The sequence below is a fragment of the Diceros bicornis genome, chromosome 13 (assembly GCF_020826845.1).
Source record: "Diceros bicornis minor isolate mBicDic1 chromosome 13, mDicBic1.mat.cur, whole genome shotgun sequence".
NCBI classification, from domain to species: Eukaryota; Metazoa; Chordata; class Mammalia; order Perissodactyla; family Rhinocerotidae; genus Diceros; species Diceros bicornis.
This window is the reverse complement of record NC_080752.1, coordinates 52851915-52872103: the sequence shown is the minus strand read 5'-3', so window position 1 is coordinate 52872103 and position 20189 is coordinate 52851915. Positions and strand designations below refer to the sequence as shown.

The window sequence follows — 20189 nt, the reverse complement described above, 5'->3', positions numbered from 1 at the left end:
TTTAACCAAGAGGTTGCTTCAAAGTGTCACTTAGGTAAACAATACCAAATCCTCAGCCTATATTTTCCAACCAGTGTGTTAACAAAACTTTATCACCTCACACTACATTGCTTTTGTATAAAAATCTCAAAGTGATTTATATACCATGAAACCTCTCCCATAATAAGAGGAAAAGAAGTTCTCCACAGTTCAGAGACCTGGAAATGTAGGCCACATAAGGTGTGTGATTGTAGTTCAGAGGCTAGAAACTAATAATAATAATGATACTAACAAACAATGATATGAACAATTAAAGCATTTTCACAATCATCGAACTTAACCCAAGTCACTGCTCTGATTTTAAAATTTCCTTCTATGATACAATGTGAAACCTTCATCTAGAAGTCTGGATCCTGGGGCCGGCCCCGTGGCTTAGCGGTTCAGTGCCCGCGCTCCGCTACTGGCGACCCGGGTTTGGATCCCAGGTACGCACCGACACACTGCTTGTCCGGCCATGCTGAGGCGGCATCACACATGCAGCAACTGGAAGGATGTGCAACTATGACAGACAACTATCTACTGGGGCTTTGGGGAGAAAAAGGGAAAAAAAGGAGGAGGATTGGCAATAGATGTTGGCTCAGGGCCGGTCTTCCTCAGCAAAAAGAGGAGGATTAGCATGGATGTTAGCTCAGGGCTGATCTTCCTCACCAAAAAAAAAAAAAAAAGAAAAAAAAGAAGTCTGGATCCTGGCTCTGGGACAATAATTTAAGTTTCTATGCCTAAATTTACCCATGCATATAATACCTTCCTTACAGGATATTATAAAGATGAAATAAGATAATGAATATAAAACTGCTTTGTAAAATACAAAGTACTATATACATGAAGGTTTTTCTAAACATTAATGGCCTAATACACGCCAATAGCTCACTTATACTCTCATGAATCCCAAGGAGTTAGGATTATCATCCCCATTTTTAACAGATGAGAAACCCAAAGATTAGAGGTTAAGCAGTTTTTCCAAGGACACACAGCAGAAGTTAAGCAGCAGAACTGGGACTGGAGCACAAGACTGAAGAAATTCAAAGCCTACTCTCTTTCTACTATATCGTGCTGCCTTGCTAGTTTTGTATGTTAAGTAACATGCAGACCCTTCACTCCTAACTCTCTGTGCAGTGAGTTCTGTAAGTTCTCTTCTATGATATAATAAACAAAAATCAGTCCTAACTAGCTTCATATAACCCATGGCACCTAGTGAGAACTCTAAAGTTTTTAAGTAGCATATAGTCCATGTTACCAATGTTGAAATGTGAATGTTCTCTTTTATTCCTGGTCTAGCCTAGTATGTAAAGACTCTTTAGTCTTCAGGGCTTCGCGAGAACAGAAAGTATAACTCCGCTTGAACCAACTTATGTATCACCCTTTCTGCTTAACCAACCACCAGGAACCCAGATTGTGTTTGTTTTTAAACTTCCTCTCTAAAACCTAAAGCTATGCCCCTGTGTGGCAGGCTTCTTCAGTAGAGTTTGTCTCTTTCCTAGAAAAATTAGATCCCGGTTGTCCTACTTCTCTGACTGGTCTTGCTTAGTTTTCTTTGGTGTTCATAAGGACCTCAATCTACAGAGAGGAAAACTTTGTGACTGGCCCATATCATCATCTGGATGAAGTGTTCCTCAAAACAATGCAACTCTCTTTTCTCTCTCCATATTTACCAAGCAAGCATCTGATTACTAGCTTCATAAGCACTCTGGTACAAGGAAAAGGGTGCCCGAGACAGCAATGTAAGCATTCCAAACACTGGACAGGTATTTCCTCTATTATGAATTAATAAAATTGGCATACTAATTGTTGCTTTTTAAAAATTTTCAATGACTGACTCCCCCATTGCCCATGGAATACAGCCATAAAAGAATCTTTACAAGCTGGACTCTGGGTCCATCTGCTCCCACAAAACTCTAGCCCTTTTGTCACACTCAGCTATTCCAGTGCCTCAAATCTCTCCATTCACTTTCATACCTTCACAGGTGCTATTTATTCCCTCTGCCTTCTCCCCTCCCCACCCTCCTCCATCTAACTAAATCCCATTCATCCCTAAAGGCCCACTCCAGTGTCACCTCCTTTGTCAAATCTCCCAATAAACCACAAGTGGAAATACTCATCCCTCCTCTTGCTTCCACAGTACTTTATACATACCTCTGTTCTAGCACTTATTACAGTATCATAATTAATTGTTTGCATATATCTTTCCCTTGCTAGATGTGACTAACCAAGGGCAGGAACCAGATCTCATTCATAGTTCTGGCATCTCCAGTGCCTAACATTGTGTTACCTCTAACAGATAGTTAATAATTATTTGTTGAAGGACTGGAAAAATGAAGAACATACGCTGGCTCTGTTGGTTGCTGCCCATTCTGAAATGTTAGGATCCAGAGTTATTATCTAATACCTCCTGTTTGCTGGCCAGTCAGGCTCTTAAAAAGCCTTTGGGATATTTAGGAAATGAGAGAGAGTGTTTATGTCCATGCTGAATCATCTAATCCTGCCAAAACCATGCTCACTTACCAACACAGGGAAATGGTTGCCAGGCACAATTCTGGAAAATCTATGCCTGACAACCATTCCTAATACAGCTGCAATACACACTGCTCTACTCCCTTCACACTGCAAATGCATCACTCCCCTTCTCACCTTTGCCCCGTCCGGGGGCAATGTATGCAGCTGAAAACTTGAGCTCTCCTGAATACAAAAATCATGTTTCATTTGTAGAATGAGGTGCCTACAAATTAGCAGCAAAGAGAGAGATCCAAGTAATTTGGTGGCGAATCACTGAGAGTCTAGAAGCCCATCATCATCAATTTCTACTTCCCCAAGTCTCTCCAAAACTAACGCACACAAACTACCTCCCCCCATCACTCTATTGATTCCAGCTTAGGGAAACAGTTCTCCTATTAAGGCAGTAAGGAGATTTCTAAGTCTGGAAAATGCAGGAATTCCATACAGCAAAGTAACAAAGGCCCAGATGCTAATCCACCCAGACTTCCCAGTGAGAACAGTGCAGTGGGGGGAAGAGAAATTCTTCTGCACCTATCATAAAGCAGACTGCACAACAACCTCATCCAGCTCAAGTTAATTTACTTTGGCCAACTATTTTTGATTCATTCCTCTCCTCAAGAAAGGGATCTGTGTCTGGGAAGGATCAAATTCCTATATACCTAATCAAAACCCTTCAGAGGAAAGCCAAACTGAGTGAGACAGCTAAAAGGATTGAACAGAAGAGGCCTCTCCTGGAACAAGCCCTACTTCTCCCTGCTTTCCCAGTTTCATTTGCTAGGAATCCAACTTCCTTTCAGCTGGAGGCCACCAGCAATATGATCCAGTGAGGTACTGAGATTTCTTCACCTATTTTTCTTTTAATTCTGCTGGTTTTTAAAGCTGTCACAGCCTGAGACAGGCCCAGAGTATCCTCCCTCTGAAGAGTGCAGTGTTGCTCAAAAGCCTGCAAAGAAAACTTAATGGAACCATTCACTTAGGGTTTTTTCAATGAAGTTCAGCAGCACAACCTAATTTCTTTGTGCTCTGAAATGAACCACATTTCTTAAGAGAAAGACCACAGGGGGTTGACAGAAAACTTGCTGCAGGCAGGAAAACCTGGACAGCTTACAGGAGCTGATGCAGAAGGGAACAAGTAGAACTCCTAAGCAGGTCCATTTTAGCATTTCACTTCTCTCTCTCTTTTCTGCTGCATTCCCAAGCAGAGCTCTAACGCCACAAGAAAAAAAAAGGAGCGTTTTACTGCTTCTTCATTAGTTTCCCTTCACTGGGTAGGTGTTGTAAACAAGTATGCTGGACTTAGTCATAAGGGCTGAAGTTTCCTCTCCTCCAGATGAAAAGAAACTAAAGGCCCAGTCACAAGGGCCCCAGCTGAATAAAATAGGAGAAAGTGCTGCCTATGTAGTTTCTGGGAAAATCTCCATGTCTGTGGAAAGCACAACTGCCACACAAAGCAAAATCCCAGAACTGGATGTTAAAGATCAAAGCAGGGGCCTCCCAAGGCTACGCATCCCTGGCTTCCACTTAAGGGGCACCTCCAGCAGTTAGGGAAACGCAGCTCACAGATCCTCCAGCCTGTCAAAACTTTCTCTGTATATACCGAAGGTTTGGATGAGGCATTAACTTGCAGAACTGCTTAACAAGAGAGCCTCCGGGGGCTGAAATCAGAGCTCTAAGACAAATCTTGATTTTTGAGGGAAAAAAAGCAATAGACCCCTGCCTCAGTCAGGCTCAAAGCCCTAAGGGGGGTGAGGGTGGGAGGAGACCTCTCCCCCAAAACTGCACACTCACCGATCCCGGCAGATGCCTCCCCCACTGCTCCCCGACCCCAAAGAGACCAAGGTGGTTCACACCCTGGGCTGCCACGCGACTGATCGGAGACTGAGAGAGACAAAAGGGGGCGAGGGACCCTGGGCGGGCACGCAGACGTCCGAGCCTCTCCCAGGGAAGGTCCGTACAGGGAGCAGAATAGGTGGCTTCTCTGTCGCCCAACTCCTCCTCCTCCCCAGCAACTCCCCACAGGCTTAGGTCTCCGAAGGCAGCTCCTTGTCTCGCGTCCTTCCAGCTGGGGCCCGATAATAATATGTAACTAGTGATATGAAAAGCGCCGTCTACCGTAGGAGAGGGTTCCAGAGGCTTATCTCAACTCTCTAAATAAACTGGTCCCCAGTAACAGCAGCTAGGAGGGGAGCCCCCACGCCGGGGTGGGCGCGACCCCGCCCGGCCGCCCCACCTGCAGCGGGCCGGGAGGGCGGACTCGAGGCCACGCCGCGCCGGCCCCCAGGCTCGGGCTCCCGCGAGTCCCCTCCCCGGCCCGGACCGGCCCGGGCCGGCCACGGCTCGCGGCCCCCGGCCCCCGGCCCCGGCCGCACCTTTGTAGCGCTCCAGCACATCCTCGTACGCCTGCACGAACTCCTTCTCCTGGCTGCGGTTGGCCGGCTGCTGACCCGGCACGTAGCCGGCCATGGCCGCCCGCGCCGCGCTCTCGCCCGGCCCTGGCAGACGCCGGTTCCAGGCCCGCGCGCTGAGGCGGCGGCGGCGGCGGCCCCAGCCTCGGCCCTTTGTGCGGCTCGGGAGCGGCGGCGGCGGCGCCCTCGCTCTCCGCTCTTCGCTCTCCGCTCGCCTCGCCCGGCCTCGCAGTCGCGCTCCGCTCCTCAGCCCGCTCGCGCTCCGCCGGTCCCGGCTCGCGTTTCCGCCTCCCCACCCCTCGGCTCCGCTCCTCCCTCAGCCCGCCCCGGCGCGGCGGCGGCGGCGGCGGCTCCGGCTCCTCCTGTCAGGCCCGTTCCCCGCCCCTCTCCCCGCCGCCTCCGCCGCCCGGCGAGTCCTCGGCCCCCGGGCTGGCCCGCTGGGCCCGAGCTGCCCACACGCGTCCCCCGGGGGTTGCGGCCCACCGCGGGGCCGGCACTGGGGGGCCCGAGCCCAGGGGGGCGGGAGGCCGGCCCGCGCGGCGGGTGTTACGCCGAGTCGGGCTCGGTGGGAGGCCCCCGCGCGTCAGGAGGAACGGCCGGGCCGGCCGCACCGGCGCGGAGACCCCGGGGCCGGCTCCACAGGGTGAGCGGGCAGCCCCTTCAGCGCTGCCCGACACCGGAGCTGGGACAAAGGAGGGAGCCTCCTGGCTGGAGGGAAACCGAGCTGGGCCTGTGCGGCCGCTGAAGGACCTAGAGAATCTGAAGGGAAGGGAGAGAGCAAAACACCTAGACAGATCCCAGGGCTAGGCACCGTCAGAATGAGGACGGGGCAAGATCCAGACAGGGCTGCGGTGTGAGGCCGAGGGGAGCACTGAGACCACAAAGAATCCCAGGAACAAAGGGTTTTCCAGAAACGGAAAAAACTGAACTCGAAATGAGAGGGCAGACCAAACACCATGAAGTAAACCAGGCCAAGGATGAAGAGCCAAAGCCTGAGAAATAACAACTGAGGGAGGAATGGAAACAGGATTCTGACTGCACCAGCGGGTGAATAAGAGCAGAGAGAGGAGGACATAAATCTATAGGGGAAAGGCCCAACAGGATTATTACACTGTGACAGCAATACGAACAGAGACTTAGATCAAAAGGGAGAAACGTGGGGACCTGAGACTAACCAGGACTGTTATGGAACAAAGAAAAGGATTCTGGAGCCTAAATGGTCAGGGAAGACACAGGGAAGCCAATTATTCTCTGTCATCAGGGGAAAGCAAAGTGAAGAAAGGAAACTGGTAAATGTGGGGAGGGATTTATTTGGGACCATTCTGAGGAGGAAGTTCCCAACATCATCTGATCCTCCATTCAGTTGTGTATCCTTCAATCCCAATATTCATGGTGTGCGCTGGGGCCGAGAGCAGGGAAGGAGGAACTCGGGGAGATGCAGGTGATCTTTTTGCCCAACATCTACCCCCATCCAGCCATTATCCTCCCCAGCCTCATCAAGTCTGTTATCTTGATTTTTTCAGGGGGGTGGAGCAGTTATGGGTAAAAAGTTAGGCTGGCTGATCTGACAATAATGGCACATTAGCAAGTAAAAGAAGAATTCATGCGAGGGTGAGCAGCCAGAATTGGGACTTGGGCTTCCATTTCAGTTCCCATTCTCAAGATTTTTAAAGAGGAGCTTCTTACCCCGGGGGCATGGGGGCAAGGCCTGCATCTTTGTACGCTATGAGTAATGCCAAGTATTTGGTCAATGCTCAGCACGTTAATAACAGGAATAAGAAATGACGCTTTTCACTAATAGGTGCACACTGGTTGTTTCCACATCACAACATGGTCAGAAATTGGGTGAGCAAGTCATTAATCATGTCCTTTTCCATCAAGTTTTGCTGACCTGCCCAAGTTCTAGGCATAGAAATTATACAGGGAAGGGCCTAAAAGAGGACAGACAGGGAGGATCCTTGAACGAATCCTCATTTACTTCCAGTTTAATCCTTGGAGCTTAAAAAAAGCTAGTTCTCAGGGGCCGGCCCAGTGGCGCAAGCGGTTAAGTGCGCGCGCTCCGCTGCGGCGGCCCGGGGTTCGCTGGTTCGGATCCCGGGCGCGCACCGAAGTACTGCTTGGTAAGCCATGCTGTGGCGGCGTCCCATATAAAGTGGAGGAAGATGGGCACCGATGTTAGCCCAGGGCCGTCTTCCTCAGCAAAAAAAGAGGAGGATTGGCGGATGTTAGCTCAGGGCTGATCTCCTCACAAAAAAAAAAAAAAAAAAAAAAAAAAAAAAGCTAGTTCACAGTTTGGTGTCAGCTGCTAATGAGCTCTGTTTAAGAAAAGGAGGAGAATAAGCTTGAGGTTTATTCTTTTTAAAATAAATAAAAGGCTTTTAGTAGAAAATGAAGGATGAAGGAATCCATGATTGATGGCATAAGTACATTTTTCGTAAACAGCGGAGAATCTAGAAATGCTAACTCGGGATCTTGACTGTATCAGTGCTGAGTCATCTGCATTTCCTATATTATTTTATACCAGTAGGGCTAAGAAGGCCCAGACACAAATACACATACACACACTTCCACCCTCACCCCCAAACAGACATCATTACATTTTCATTATAGTAAATAGAAAAGTCCATCCATCCCCTCCTGGGGTTACTACATGTGCCATTTTGTGAGTAGCTTCCTCAAGAATTGTGACTGAGGCTTGCCAAAGGTGAGAAAAGACAGGGGCAAGAAGGGAAAGAAAGTCTGTTCTGGGAATCAGGCTTTGTTGAAGGCCTGGGGGATTCAGGGGGAGAGGGCAAGGGGTTGAGATTCCTATTAAGAAACATGGTAATCTAGGAAGAAAATTCTGGTTTGGGTTATGGCTAGAGGGCTTCTCAGACTCCAGTAGCTTTCTTGACAAGATTTGCATTTAAATGCTCCCAAGAGATTTTGAAGTAATGCTTTCTTCTAATGAATGGAAAGGGGGAAGTCCACATGTTTGGCTGATGTTCCTGTTTTATACAGAGCAAATTTTACAAGGATAGAGGAACAAAGCGGCTACGGGGGGATGGGAAGAAGGAAGCCTATGAAGGCGAGGTTTTTGGTTTTTTCCAAGCAACAGTCTAAATTTATGGCCAGACCACACAACCAGAACAGCTCTGCTTTCTCATTTTGGTCTATGATTTTCCTTGGCTCCTGATGGTGAGAGTGCTGTTGCATTTCTAAGGAGATGCAATGGGGGAAGCAGAAGGCAGGATGTACTCAGATGGGCATCTAGTGGGAGGAAAGGGTAATACAAGTAAATAAAGCCCTATTTTTTTCTCAGTGTCCTCCCCCACATAAGCCTCATCAAGTGCCCCTCTCCCTAAGGCCCAGCCACTCTCAACTTCTTTCAACTCCTCAAACCTGCTCTCTCGCCTCAGGGCCTTCCCACCTGCTTTTCTCTCAGGCTGTAATCCTCTATGGCTCTTCTCTTTTGGTCTGGCTCACTCCTACTCACTTCTCTGCTGAAACTCCCACAGGGAAGCCAGCCTTGATCCCCCGGATTAGTAGGTCCTCCTGCACCCTCTACTGTACTTTGGTAATATCCATCACACTTGAAGTTATCAGTTCAGTGTCTTTCATCCTTACTAAATCATTAGCTCCCTGAGGGCTGGGGCTGTTGTCTGTCTTGTTCATCACAGGATCCTCAGCATCTAGCAAATGACCTGGCACATACAGGGCACTCATTAAATATTTGTTTAAAAATTTGATTAAATGCATGAGTGAGTGAACCAAATGATCCTAAAATATTCAGCTGCCTGTAGTTTCTGACTAGCTAGAGGCTAGGGTATTTAAGAAGAGAGTATGCTCTCACAGCATCCCTTATCTATGCCAAAGTATGGAGGAATTCAAAGTCCTCCATACTTTGATGTCCGCCTTCCTTTACAAGATGATCTCCCATGATATCCTCATGTGCAGCATCTTCCCCTATAATCAAGCTCTGAGCCTTTGCCTGGAATGTCCTCTACCCCCCAACTCCACCTAATGAAATCCTATCCATCTTGAAAGCTCACCCAAAACGACTTGAAGTTACTTTTAATCAACCCAGGTAAAAAAGGCTCTTAAAATCCCAACAGCGTTTTCTTTCCCCTATTCCTAGGGCAACCACACATATTGTGGGTATCTGCATCACCGCCTCCTTAACCTCCTGGTTCATAAGTTCTTTGAGGCAGAGATATCTATTTCATCTTTCCTCATCATAGGGCCTAACACGATGCTTTGCATCTAGTAGATGTTCAATAAATATTTGCTGAAGCCGCGGACGCCTCACTGAAGAAGGGTAGGGGTGGGAGATGTGGGCTGGATCTGTGATTCAAGACAATTGAGAATCCAATTCAGTGTCTACTCAGTGGCGAAAGGCTGAGGGCATTTCATGTGCAGAGAGGAAAGAGGGAAGTGCAAAATTATTTCTCCCTCTGCTAGTGCTCCTCCTCCAACCTCTGGGTTTACTCCCAGCACTTCTTCAGCCAGGCTCATGCTGCATTATTTTATATGTGTTAATTGATGCTTTATAAATAAATTCATTGCTAGTAGGGGTTGTGTGTGTGCGTGCGTGTGTGTGTGTGTGTGTTTTCTCTGTTCCTCCTTGCAAGGCTAGGCTGTCTCCTGTGCCTTTTACATTTCCCAATAGTAGCCAGAGCCAGACACTGAAGGAGCTGTCCCAAGCCCTATCCTTTGGCCAGCTCTTGGAAGAAAATTGACTGGTTCTAGTCTCAGGAGACCTGTCTCCAGGCCCAGCCCAACCACACTGTCAGACCCAATCCTAGCCAAAGTTCCCTTTCTGCCCAGCCCCTGGAAACACTGAGCTTTGCCTCAAGTTCCCAAATCTGCTCTGGGGTGGGAAGCTCTTGCCCACTATCATGCTGCCCTCTTCAGTTCAGAAAGTGCAGCACTTGGGCCGACCCCGTGGCTTAGTGGTTAAGTGCTTGTGCTCCGCTGCTGGCGTGTGGGGTTCGGATCCCGGGCGTGCACCGACGCACCGCTTCTCCGGCCATGCTGAGGCCGCGTCCCACATACAGCAACTAGAAGGATGTGCAGCTATGACATACAACTATCTACTGGGGCTTTGGGGGAAAAAAAATAAATAAATAAAAATTTTTAAAAAAGTGCAACACCGCTAACTTAAGAGGCCTGGATAGTGCCAGCCACCCAGGAAGACAAGATCCCTGCCACCCATTAGCCCAGTACCCTGTCACCATAGCAACTCTCAAAATGGTTACTCAGCCATCTGGGTTACCATAGCAACTGGAGAAGTCTCTCCACCTCAGCCTCTCCCTAGCCTTCTCCCCTGGCTTGTCAGAGCCAATGCCAAAGAGTCTCCAATCCTTACTGGGGGAAAATGAGCAGAGGCTGGACCCCTGATCGGCAGCTGTCCCAAGGGGGTGTAGAATACCTCACCCGCCCAGGCTTCCTGAGGCACAGTGGAGATAATGGGTGTTAAGGCACACCGTGAACCTTGAAGTGCTGTGCAGATGTTAGCTATTATTAAACCACTGTTCCTTGTAATGGGGAAGGCAGTGGGTTGCCCTAGGCAGAGCTAGTACCATTCCCAGCTTGGCCTCTTACTGGCTAGGAGACCTTGAGCAAGTTACCGAACTCTCTGGGATTCTGTTTCCTCTACTGTAGCACATCTGCCTCCTAAAGTTGTTGAGAGGATTAGGTCAAATAAAGCATGTAAGATGCTAAGCACAAAGCCTGGCATTCAGAACACATGGATAGTAGCTAGAAAAGGTATTGGCCGCTCTGCTATCTCCCAGCCTCTCGGTGAATATAACCGTTTTATTTTCTCTCTTTAAAGAATCAGGCTAATGTGAGCCTCGCTCAGCCATGCCCAATCTCCCTTTCCTGCTCTGGGGTAGGAGAGGGTCTCATCCTGTGTGGGGTCCCTGAGGTTCCTACCAAACAGGGCTGCAGGCAGTCTGCACTCTTCGGGGAATTGGGAGGTTCCCCAAATTAGGAGGTATGGCTCATTACCTATGAGGCTCCCCTCTACTTGAAACAACATCTCCCCATCAAATACTACCTCAGGATAGAACCCTCTAAAAGGGAGCCTGGAAACTTGGCACAAATCCCAGATAGGCCCTAGAGAGTAGTGGCTGGTGCTCTTAGTTGAGATCAGAGTCACATGGAACAGTTCGCCAGCATAAGGGCAGGCCTGGGGCACAGATCCCTCTCACAAGGAGAGGGAACATTCCCTCCCTCTCTGATTTTAAAGACTTCAATCCTATCGCATCTCAACTTCAGTCTCTCAAGACTGAATCCTCAAAATCCATTTTTGGGGTACTTTCCTCAATTACACTGCCAGGGTCCCAATTCAAACCCAGGGTCCAGGTGTTTGAAGTGTTTGAGGCAAAACAGACACCATCCTCAGAAATCAAATTTCCAGATGCAGAACCAGGTATGCTTTAGCCTAGCTCTGCGTGTTCTGAGAGTAGGGCATGACCCTCAAGCCAGAAGGACCAGAGGATCAGATAAACAACACTGGAAGGGACATACTATCCCCAGGGCCCTGGCATTGGAAATCAGGATCCCTCATGATGCTGCTGGGAAATGGGTCAAATGGAACTGGCTCCAGTCTTCAGATATGACTACTGAGCAGATAAACCCATACATGGGTATTTACTACTTGGGGAAAGGTGGTATAATATAATAGTTAAAAAGTGTAGGCCGTAAAAGTACGTGATTACTGGAACTTCTGTCCATGTAACTGGGGGGGCAGAAATGGGGTGTGTGAATAAAATAAGATTGGCCATGAATTGATAATTCTTGAATCTTGGTGATGGGGGTTCATTATACTATTCTCACTGCTTTAGTATATGTTTAGAATGTTCTGAGAATGCAAGGGCTTTGGAGTTAGGCTGACCTGAATCACAGCAATGAACTCCATAGGGCATATTGCCCATGTCGTGTTCCAGGGTGTGCCATGCACATTCAGCAATGCTGAATCCAAGCTCCTCTATCTGTGTACTCCATGACCTCACACAAGTTCCTTCACTTTTCCCTTCTGTAAAACAGGGAGAATAGCAACTACTTCCCAGGGTTTGTGAGGATTAAATGATATATGTAAAATGCCTGGCACACATCTAGGACTCAAGACAGTAGTTTTTCCAGCTGTTATTTACTAGGGGATCCCAACTGGCATCAGCTCTCAGGAGCTCCTGGACTGAGTCCAGAGTTCAACTCTCCAAACCACCCTCCGGATTCTTGAATTCCTAACTCCCACCAGCTGTTTCCCCTTCATTTCCCTTCCTTCCTTTCTACTGAGGCCAAAGAAAGAAGAGCAAGAATAGAAATCTACCAACAGAGACATGCTCTCTCTCTTCAGGTTACCCTGGCAAATTCCTATTTCTTTTCCAAGTCCCAATCAAGTGCCATCATTGCTCTAAGCTGGGAGTGGAGGCAGGAGTAGGAGGAAGCCCTTCCCTCTCAGAACTTCCTCATAACCCTCTTTGGGCTTGCAGTGTATGCAGCTCATGCTACATTATAGCTGCCTTCACGGGCGGGAGCTTGGTTCTGAAGCCCAGTCTGAGCCTAGCACAAAACAGTCCTAGGAATATTTGTTAACTGAGCAAGTGCATGATCAACAAATGAGCAAAGGGATGAATCAATGCATTCATGAATTAGTGAACAAGTGTATGAGTGAATGAATGATATTAATGAGAACAGCTAATATGTACAAGGGTTGACTACATAGCAGGCACTGGCCCTAGCACCTCACTCCCACAATCCCATTTAATCCACCCTGCCAGACTGCAGTGGCACTGCTGCTCACCCATTTTAACCATGAGAGAGTGAGGCTCAGTGAGGTTAGCAACCTCCCAGGGTCACCAACTGGCAAGTGATGGAACTGGGACTCCAAAGGACTCCCAAAGCCATTCCCTTGAGTGAATGAATGGAAGAGTGAGCAAATGAGGAAACGAGTAAAGGAGGGGATGAGGAGGGAAGGGCATACCCAGAGACATGCCCACTGAGGCTGCAGGCAGAATCCTCCCCTTGACCACAAGGCAAAAGCCTGGTACCTTCTGGGGTAGGAGTGGGGCACAGCTGAGGACAGGAACATTGGCCCATAATCTTCAAGTTACAAGGGCTCCTAGACCTTTTCTGCAGCAGCATCCTAAGTCCAGGCGGAGATTCCAGCCAGAAGCACCAGTTCTATTTCTGCAGGAGAGCCAAGGCAGAGCCAGGAAGCTGGCCAGCTTCTACCTGATAGGTGGCAACAGGCAGACCCAGGGCCAAATCACGGCGGGTCCTAACCACAGCAACTGGCCAGGCTCAGGAGAGCACTTTGGTGAGGATGGGTAATTAATACACCCAGGTATGTTCACAGACTTTTCCCCAGGGGCAGGAATGCTAAAATAAAAAACAAGTGCAGCCCTAGATCCTGCTTCACTATCAGCTCCTCTGGTGGCATCTAATCTCTAATGCCATGGGACTGAGAAATGACAGCCTTCTGCAGCCCTCCAATTAACTAGTCCTTCCTCTGCATTCCTAACCTCAGTCCTTGGCTGCTCCAGAACAGAAAGGCATGAGTCAGACTGCCACTCCAAACCTGTGTCCGTGTTACCTGGGAAGTCACTAGAAAAGCATGATGAGAGACCAGTGGCATAAAGACGGCACCTTGCAATGCAGCAACCACCTTCCCTCACCAGCTGGGGTCCCACAGGGACCCTGAGCCTCAGAGAAAGGACAGCTTGTCTGTCTTTTCTGCTGCCTGCACAGAATTCTGCCCACGTGGTCATTTTCCATCCCTGCAGCTAATGTGACCCAGATTTACGTACAAAGAGCCAGGCTGAGCCGGTGGTGTGCAGCTACAATTCATTCTGCCCCACTTTCAGGGGACTCTCTCCTGCTACTGAAACCAAGCTCCAGAACAGGGCCAGGGATTCTGAGGATACTGCCGGGAAGCTGGGAAGGAGGAGGAGCCTCCCGGGGTACAAAGCTCGAAGAGCCTCAGGGCAAGGAAAGCGGCTGGCGCAGGAGTAAGGGTTCCCAATGGAATTGTGTTCAGGGCCCCATTCCCTTCTTCCCACCCCTGGCTTGGCCAGAAAAAAACACTTCCATCTGCTCTCTCACAAAGCCCTAGAGTGAACAAAAGAAAGGGACAGAACTGAGAGGCCTGGGGCCCCTTCCCTGCTCACCTGAGAAACTACTCCCTTCCTGTAGTCTCCACTGTCTCTTCCAGTTGCCCAAGGAAGTTATAAGGAATGACAGGCTAAGGGCAGTATCAAGCCTGTTAACCTGTGTCTGTCTAGCACCTTCTGATTCTCATTCAATGATCATTCAAAGCAGATGTCATCATCTCCCTTTTACAGATACGGAAACTGAGGCTCTAGGAAGTGAAGTCATTTGCCCAAGTTCTCTGACTCCAGATCCAGTTGCCTATACAGTGCCTGGCACATAGTTGGGGCTAAATTCATTGTGTGTGTGTGTGTGTGTGTGTGTGTGTGTGTGTGTGTGAGAAAGATTAGCCCTGAGCTAACATCCGATGCCAATGCTCCTCTTTTTTACTGAGGAAGATTGGCTAACATCCGTGCCCATCTTCCTCTACTTTATATGGGACGCCGCCAAAGCATGGCTTGAGAAGCAGTGTGTCGGTCCGCACCCGGGATCTGAACCTGCGAACCCCAGGCTGCTGAAGCGGAGCACTGGAACTTAACCACTATGCCACTGGGCCAGCCCCTAAATCCATTTTTTAACTGAATGAATGAACAAGCAGACAGGCGCCCTCTCAGAGCTTCCATCCTGGAGACGAGGCACATGGGCACAGAGGACCAGGCTCCTTCCTCTGACCAGACACGTGCTCAGGGCTCTCTCCCCAGGGGTGAGCCCCTGAGTGACTCCAGCAGCCGAGCTTAGGCTCTGAAAGCAGGAACAAACAGCAGCACCCTAGCGAGATCTCACAGTGAGATCCTGGGGCAACACCAGGAAGGGGAAGTTGGGACTCCTGACTACAGCGAGCTCCAGCTCTGGTGGGAACAATGAACTTTAATATAAGGCCAACTGAAACAAGGGCAGGGTAGAGATACAACTACTGTCTGATTGGAGAGATCAGAGAAGGCTTCCTGGGGGAGGCCACATTGGGGCACATGCTGGGGATGATGATTTCACCAGCACCTGCTGAGGGACTCCCAAGAAAGAATCCTATAGATGCTTCCTACTTGTTAACTAGGAAGCCAGTCCACAGCCCTGAGTCACTGTGCTCCCCTCTTTCACAAAACATACAGGAATGTAATTATTTTTTCTCTTCTGTTCTCCATGAAGAAGAGACCACATCCTCAGCCATCTTTGAATATCAATGCCAAGAACAGGGTGAGTTCTGAATATGTGATGTTAGATGGATGAATACCTGATTGGTAGTTGCATGGTGAATCTCTTCTGCACCCAGCCCAGCCCCTAGCCCAAACATGATCCTTTCTTCTAGACACTTTACTGCCATCTGCAGGAAACTTGTCATAATAACTATGCAAATCTACAAGGACAAGGTAGAAATGGCGCCCCCTAGAGTCGTGCAGTGTATGATGACCATGTGACACTGTCGTGCACCCCATTTTTTCCCTACACCCCACAAGCCCAAAAGATATGGCGTTCTTTCCTCTCCCCTTTTTTACTCTGTGGTGGATGCTCCTTGAGTACACTCCCCACCTCCCCGCTTCCTTGTGGCCCCCTACCAATGAGCTGTTCACTAATAACAGAGAGCCAGAGCGGAAGAGGCAGTTCCCTACATCTTTGTCTCTGCCTTTTTCTTTTGTTAAATTTCTTCTTCTTCTTTTTTTTTTTTTGGTGGGGAAGATTGGCCCTGAGCTAACATTTGTTGCCAATCTTCCTCTTTTTGCTTGAGGAAGACTGTCCCTGAGCTAACATCTGTGCCAATCTTCCTCTATTTTGTATGTGGGATGTTGCCACAGCATGGCTTGATAAGTGGAGTGTAGGTCTGCACCCAGGATCCTAACCCATGAACCCCAGGCTGCCGAAGAGGAGTGTGCAAACTTAACTACTATGCCATCGGGCAGGCCCCTGTCTTTGCCTTTTTCTATAGGCCAGGATCTTGAGGCCTCTCCTAGAAGTGACCAGAAGGTCTCTCAAGTGAGTCTGGAGACCAAGTCAGCTATTTAGATGGTCACCTGCAGAAGATTCAGGCTGGCCTGGTTACCAGGTATTGCCTAAGGAAATGGAAATAGCAATGCACCTGGAGTTAGAAAATCTGGGTCTACCAGTCCTGTGTGACTCTAGGCAAGTCCCTTAAACCCTCTGGGCCTCAGATCCTAACACGTGTCCTACCTAACACAGTTATTATGAACTCTCTAGGTAAACCATAACACTGATCTACAGAAACAAGGCATTCTCGTTAATGCCTCTTGTTTCGTTTCAGTGTGACTGGGTTTAAGGAGTTGAGAACAGTGCTGACAAAGAAGAGAGAGAGAAAGTGGAGAGAAAGAATGAGGGTGGGAAGCAGCAGGTTACAGCATGCGTGGAGTCCCTAGAAGCTGTTTTGACTTTGTAGGCTGAGATCGGCAGGTTTCTCGGCCCTGACAGGCCTTTCCACTCTGACATGTGTGATCAGCAGGGGTCCTCCACCAGGCCTCTCCAGCACAGGCAAGGCCCTGAGACCAGCGCAGGACACCGAATGGGGCCAGGGCAGGGGGAGGTCCCTGTATCTGGTGAGACTGATTAAGACACCCCTACCTCCCAGCCACTTGGCTTCATAACCCAAGCCCACAGGGAGGAGAAAACTGCACAGGCCACAGCTGGCTTCCAGTATAAGACTGACTTCATTTCCTCCCAGAATGAAAGTTCTAACTTCAGAGAGCTTCCGAGCAGCCAGGGGCTCCCAGACATGCCCCTCCTGTACCTCACAGGAAAGAATCTCTGCAGAAGTCAGGCTGCCTTTTTCATTACTCTGGTAGAGCCCCCACAATGTTCTAAAATCACGGGAAGATTTCAGCCAGGCCCTGAAGTAGCAGTCCCGCCTCTCCTCCGCTGCCTCTCTTCTCTCCTGCTAACGAAACGCCCAACTGCAGCATGCAAGTTATTTTTAACCATGGCAGTCTCCCCATTTTCAGCCTCACTGGCCCAGCCTCCTCCTCAAGACAGTCATTTGGCAACGTCAGGATATAAAGACATAAAGCGTCGATGCCGAAAACAGCACAGCACCCACCATTCCTCTGCTTGGTTGACCCGGCAGCGTCCTTAGGGGCTTTGCCTGGGGATTAAGCCCCCTCAAGTCCACTCCACTTCCGTTCTAGACTCAGAATGTTAAACAGTAGGCAAATCATCCCGTGGGGCTCCTTGGAGAAGACTGGAAGGGGAAATCACCACAAAGGAATCTCTAAGCATGCCTGTGTGATGGAGGATGGCGCTAGAGGGTATAAGGAAGGGGAAGGAGGCCTCCACTCTGCTGCCTTCAGGAGAATGAGGGGTTTGTGAGTCCAGAGGCCCCTTGGTCATGGCCCCTCAAGGCTGGGGACAAGTAAAGCCCTTCCTGCATCCTATGGACAGCTCTGAAAACTCTATTAACTGGCTGATGCCAAAGGCCCAAAGGTCTTGAGAAGGACTGAAGAATGTTTCTCCTAGGGCTCCCTATGGCCCACCAGAAGGCATGCAAACTCTCCAGCCTGTCTTCCAGGCCTCCTCCCTTGCAGCGCACGCTCTCTAAAATCCTTTCCTGACTACTGGAGCCCACATAACCCTCTCCCTGTCTAGCTTTCCATTACAGCCCACTGCCTGTTCCTGGATCCCAATCTGTCACATAGTCTCCTCTAAACACTCCTTGCATTCATTCAGTCATTCAATCCTGGTTGATCTCCAACATGCACAAGGCCCCGTCCATTAGCTGGGGGTAAAAACATAAACAAGACATGGTCCAAATTGCTCATAGTCCTGAGGGAGTGATGGGCACCCTGTGGGATAACTGCTACAATGTACGAGGGAACACAGAGGAGAGAAAAGCATGAATACGAGAGCGGAGGAGGGAGCTTTTGATACCAACCAGGGGCATCAGGGACAGAGGAGGCGGCACTTAAAAGAGGAGGAGGGGTTTCCAGCACCTTGAAGAGAAGGAAATTAAAGCACAGAGGTCTGATCCTGCAAGGCGCAGCCTCTGGGGGTCAAGGCACAGTTTAATGTGGCAGGGTGCTGTGGGGTTGAGGAGGCAGACAGCAAAGCTGAAGAGGTAAGTTGGGGCCTGATTTTGATGCGTCTTTGTGCCGTAGCCTTTATTCCACAGGCAACGAAGAGCCAAAGGAGGTTTATAAGCAGCTGAGTAATAGGATCAGGTTTGCATTTTAGAACAAAATATTGTGTTAGTCATGGCGAGAAAGGAGGGCAAGCCTGGAAGGAGGAGAACTATTAGATGGTGGTTGGACGGTCCAGGTGAGAGATGATAAAGTGGAGGGTGGCAGGGTACATTATTTGAGAGACACAAAAGAGGTAGCAAGAAGGCCTTGGAGATGGATTGAAAGGTGATGTCACTGAATTAGCTGCAGGCACTGCTCTGTCTATCTTTCTGTCTGCACTCTGGCTCCAACGCCTGCTGAGATGCTGAGCGCAACCCACGGAGGCAGCTCTGGATGCCTTTGGTGGAAGCAGCAGACAGAGCACGTCCCAAAGCTCCCTTTTCCTGAGCCAAAAACTATGCCAAGAGCTTAACATATATTATCTCATCTAAGCCTCAAGGCAGCCCTCACAGGAAGCATTCTTAAGATGAGGAAAGTGAGGCTCAGACAGGATAAGAGACTTGCCCAGAGTCACACAGCTGGTCAGTGGCAGGGCCTCACCTCTCTGACTCCAAAACCTGCGCTCGTAACCACTCCACTGCACTGCTCTGCTGCTTGGCAAAAGAGAAGAGGGCACCCTCCACCACAGGAGGAGGCAGCCCCCAGCCCTCGCACTGCAGAAAGGGTCAATGTGTGCCACACTTTTAGAAGGCCATGTGAGAGAACTCGCCCTCTCCAAAGACTTTATTCCAAGGAAATAACTCAACAGAAGTCAAGTGTTATTATTCATAAAGATGTTCACTTTACGATAAAGCATTATCTATTATGGCAAAAAAAAAAGAAAAATGAGTAGATTTAAAAAATCAGGAAATATTGCACAGCCTTTAAAAATGGTAACTATAAAACCTAAGATGTAACATGGAAAATCTTTTTGACATAAAAGTAAGTGAAAAAAGTCTGATCCAGAATGATACATAAGCCATGAAGGCAACCGCATGGAAAATATAACCACATGGGAACAAAGGCAAAGCAGAGGAAGCAAAAACGAAAACAAGTCTCTTCGGCATCTCATTGGGGTGGCAGATTTTCCTCTTTCAAATTTTTCTTTAGTATTATTTCATCATCTTTCCAATAGTAATCATAACAAAGTTGACTCCAGCTGGCTTGTGAGAGAGCCCTGAGGAGGACCCCTCCGCTCCCCACCAGCCAGTGCACACTGGCCCATTCTTCCCTCGCGCCCACGGCACCCCATTGTCCTTGGGCCTCTCTTACCAGCCACTCTGACCACAGCACGCTCCGCAGGGTCCAGCACCGAATCCTGGCTCTTCCGCTTTTTCTGCTCATGCAGTGGCAGGTTCCAGGGTAAGGTGTCCCCTGGGGGACAGGGAGACAGGCTCCCGGACCGCTCACTCCTGTAAGACCGCTCGCTCCGACATGACCGCTCACTCCGGCATGACCGCTCACTGAGCGTTTCTTCATCTGAGGAAGACATCTCCAGGCGGGTGCTGCAGCCGGGGGCCCAGGGAGAAGTGATCTGGAGGAGAGAGGAGGGCATGTGAACAGACCGAAGGGTCGCATAAAGAACACTGGGACTTGGGAGGCAGAGGCTCTAGTCTTGGTTCTGCCACTGACTTGATCTCTTTACCTTTCTGAACCTCAGTTTCTTCATCTGGAAAATGGGATGATGATAATACACTAAGTCACAGAGTTTTGGGGAAAACACATGAGGTAATATATATGAAGAGGTGTATAAATCCTAAAACACTGTGTAAAAGTTAGCTACTATTACTAGTAACCACTATCATTGTTACTTGATACATTTGGAGGATTAAGCTTACAGGTCCCACAGATAGAAAGACAAAGATTCAAATTCTACCCTACCACTTACTAGCTGTGTGACCCTGGAGAAGCCATTTAACCTCTCTGAGCTTCAGCATCCTCATCTGTACAATGGGGTTGATGAGAACAGCTAACTTCCCAGGGCTGTTCACGAGGAATAAATGAGATCCTGCAGGTAAAGCAC

At 49.0% G+C, this 20189-nt stretch overlaps 1 protein-coding gene across 6 annotated transcripts in view; it reads right to left on the bottom strand.

Moving 5' to 3' along the window:
• Positions 1–19673, bottom strand: part of MACF1 (microtubule actin crosslinking factor 1) — a 330156-nt gene extending 310483 nt beyond the window's left edge. For 5 of the 6 annotated variants that reach the window (XM_058553754.1, XM_058553763.1, XM_058553761.1 and 2 more), the window contains exon 1: positions 19439–19673. In XM_058553754.1, the coding sequence (XP_058409737.1) occupies positions 19439–19658 (220 nt within the window). In that variant the 5' untranslated portion in view covers positions 19659–19673. Of the gene's footprint in view, positions 1–4901; positions 5201–19438 lie in introns of those variants that run through there. The other variant, XM_058553758.1, reaches the window with a different exon arrangement.
• Between the last annotated feature and the right edge of the window lie 516 nt (positions 19674–20189).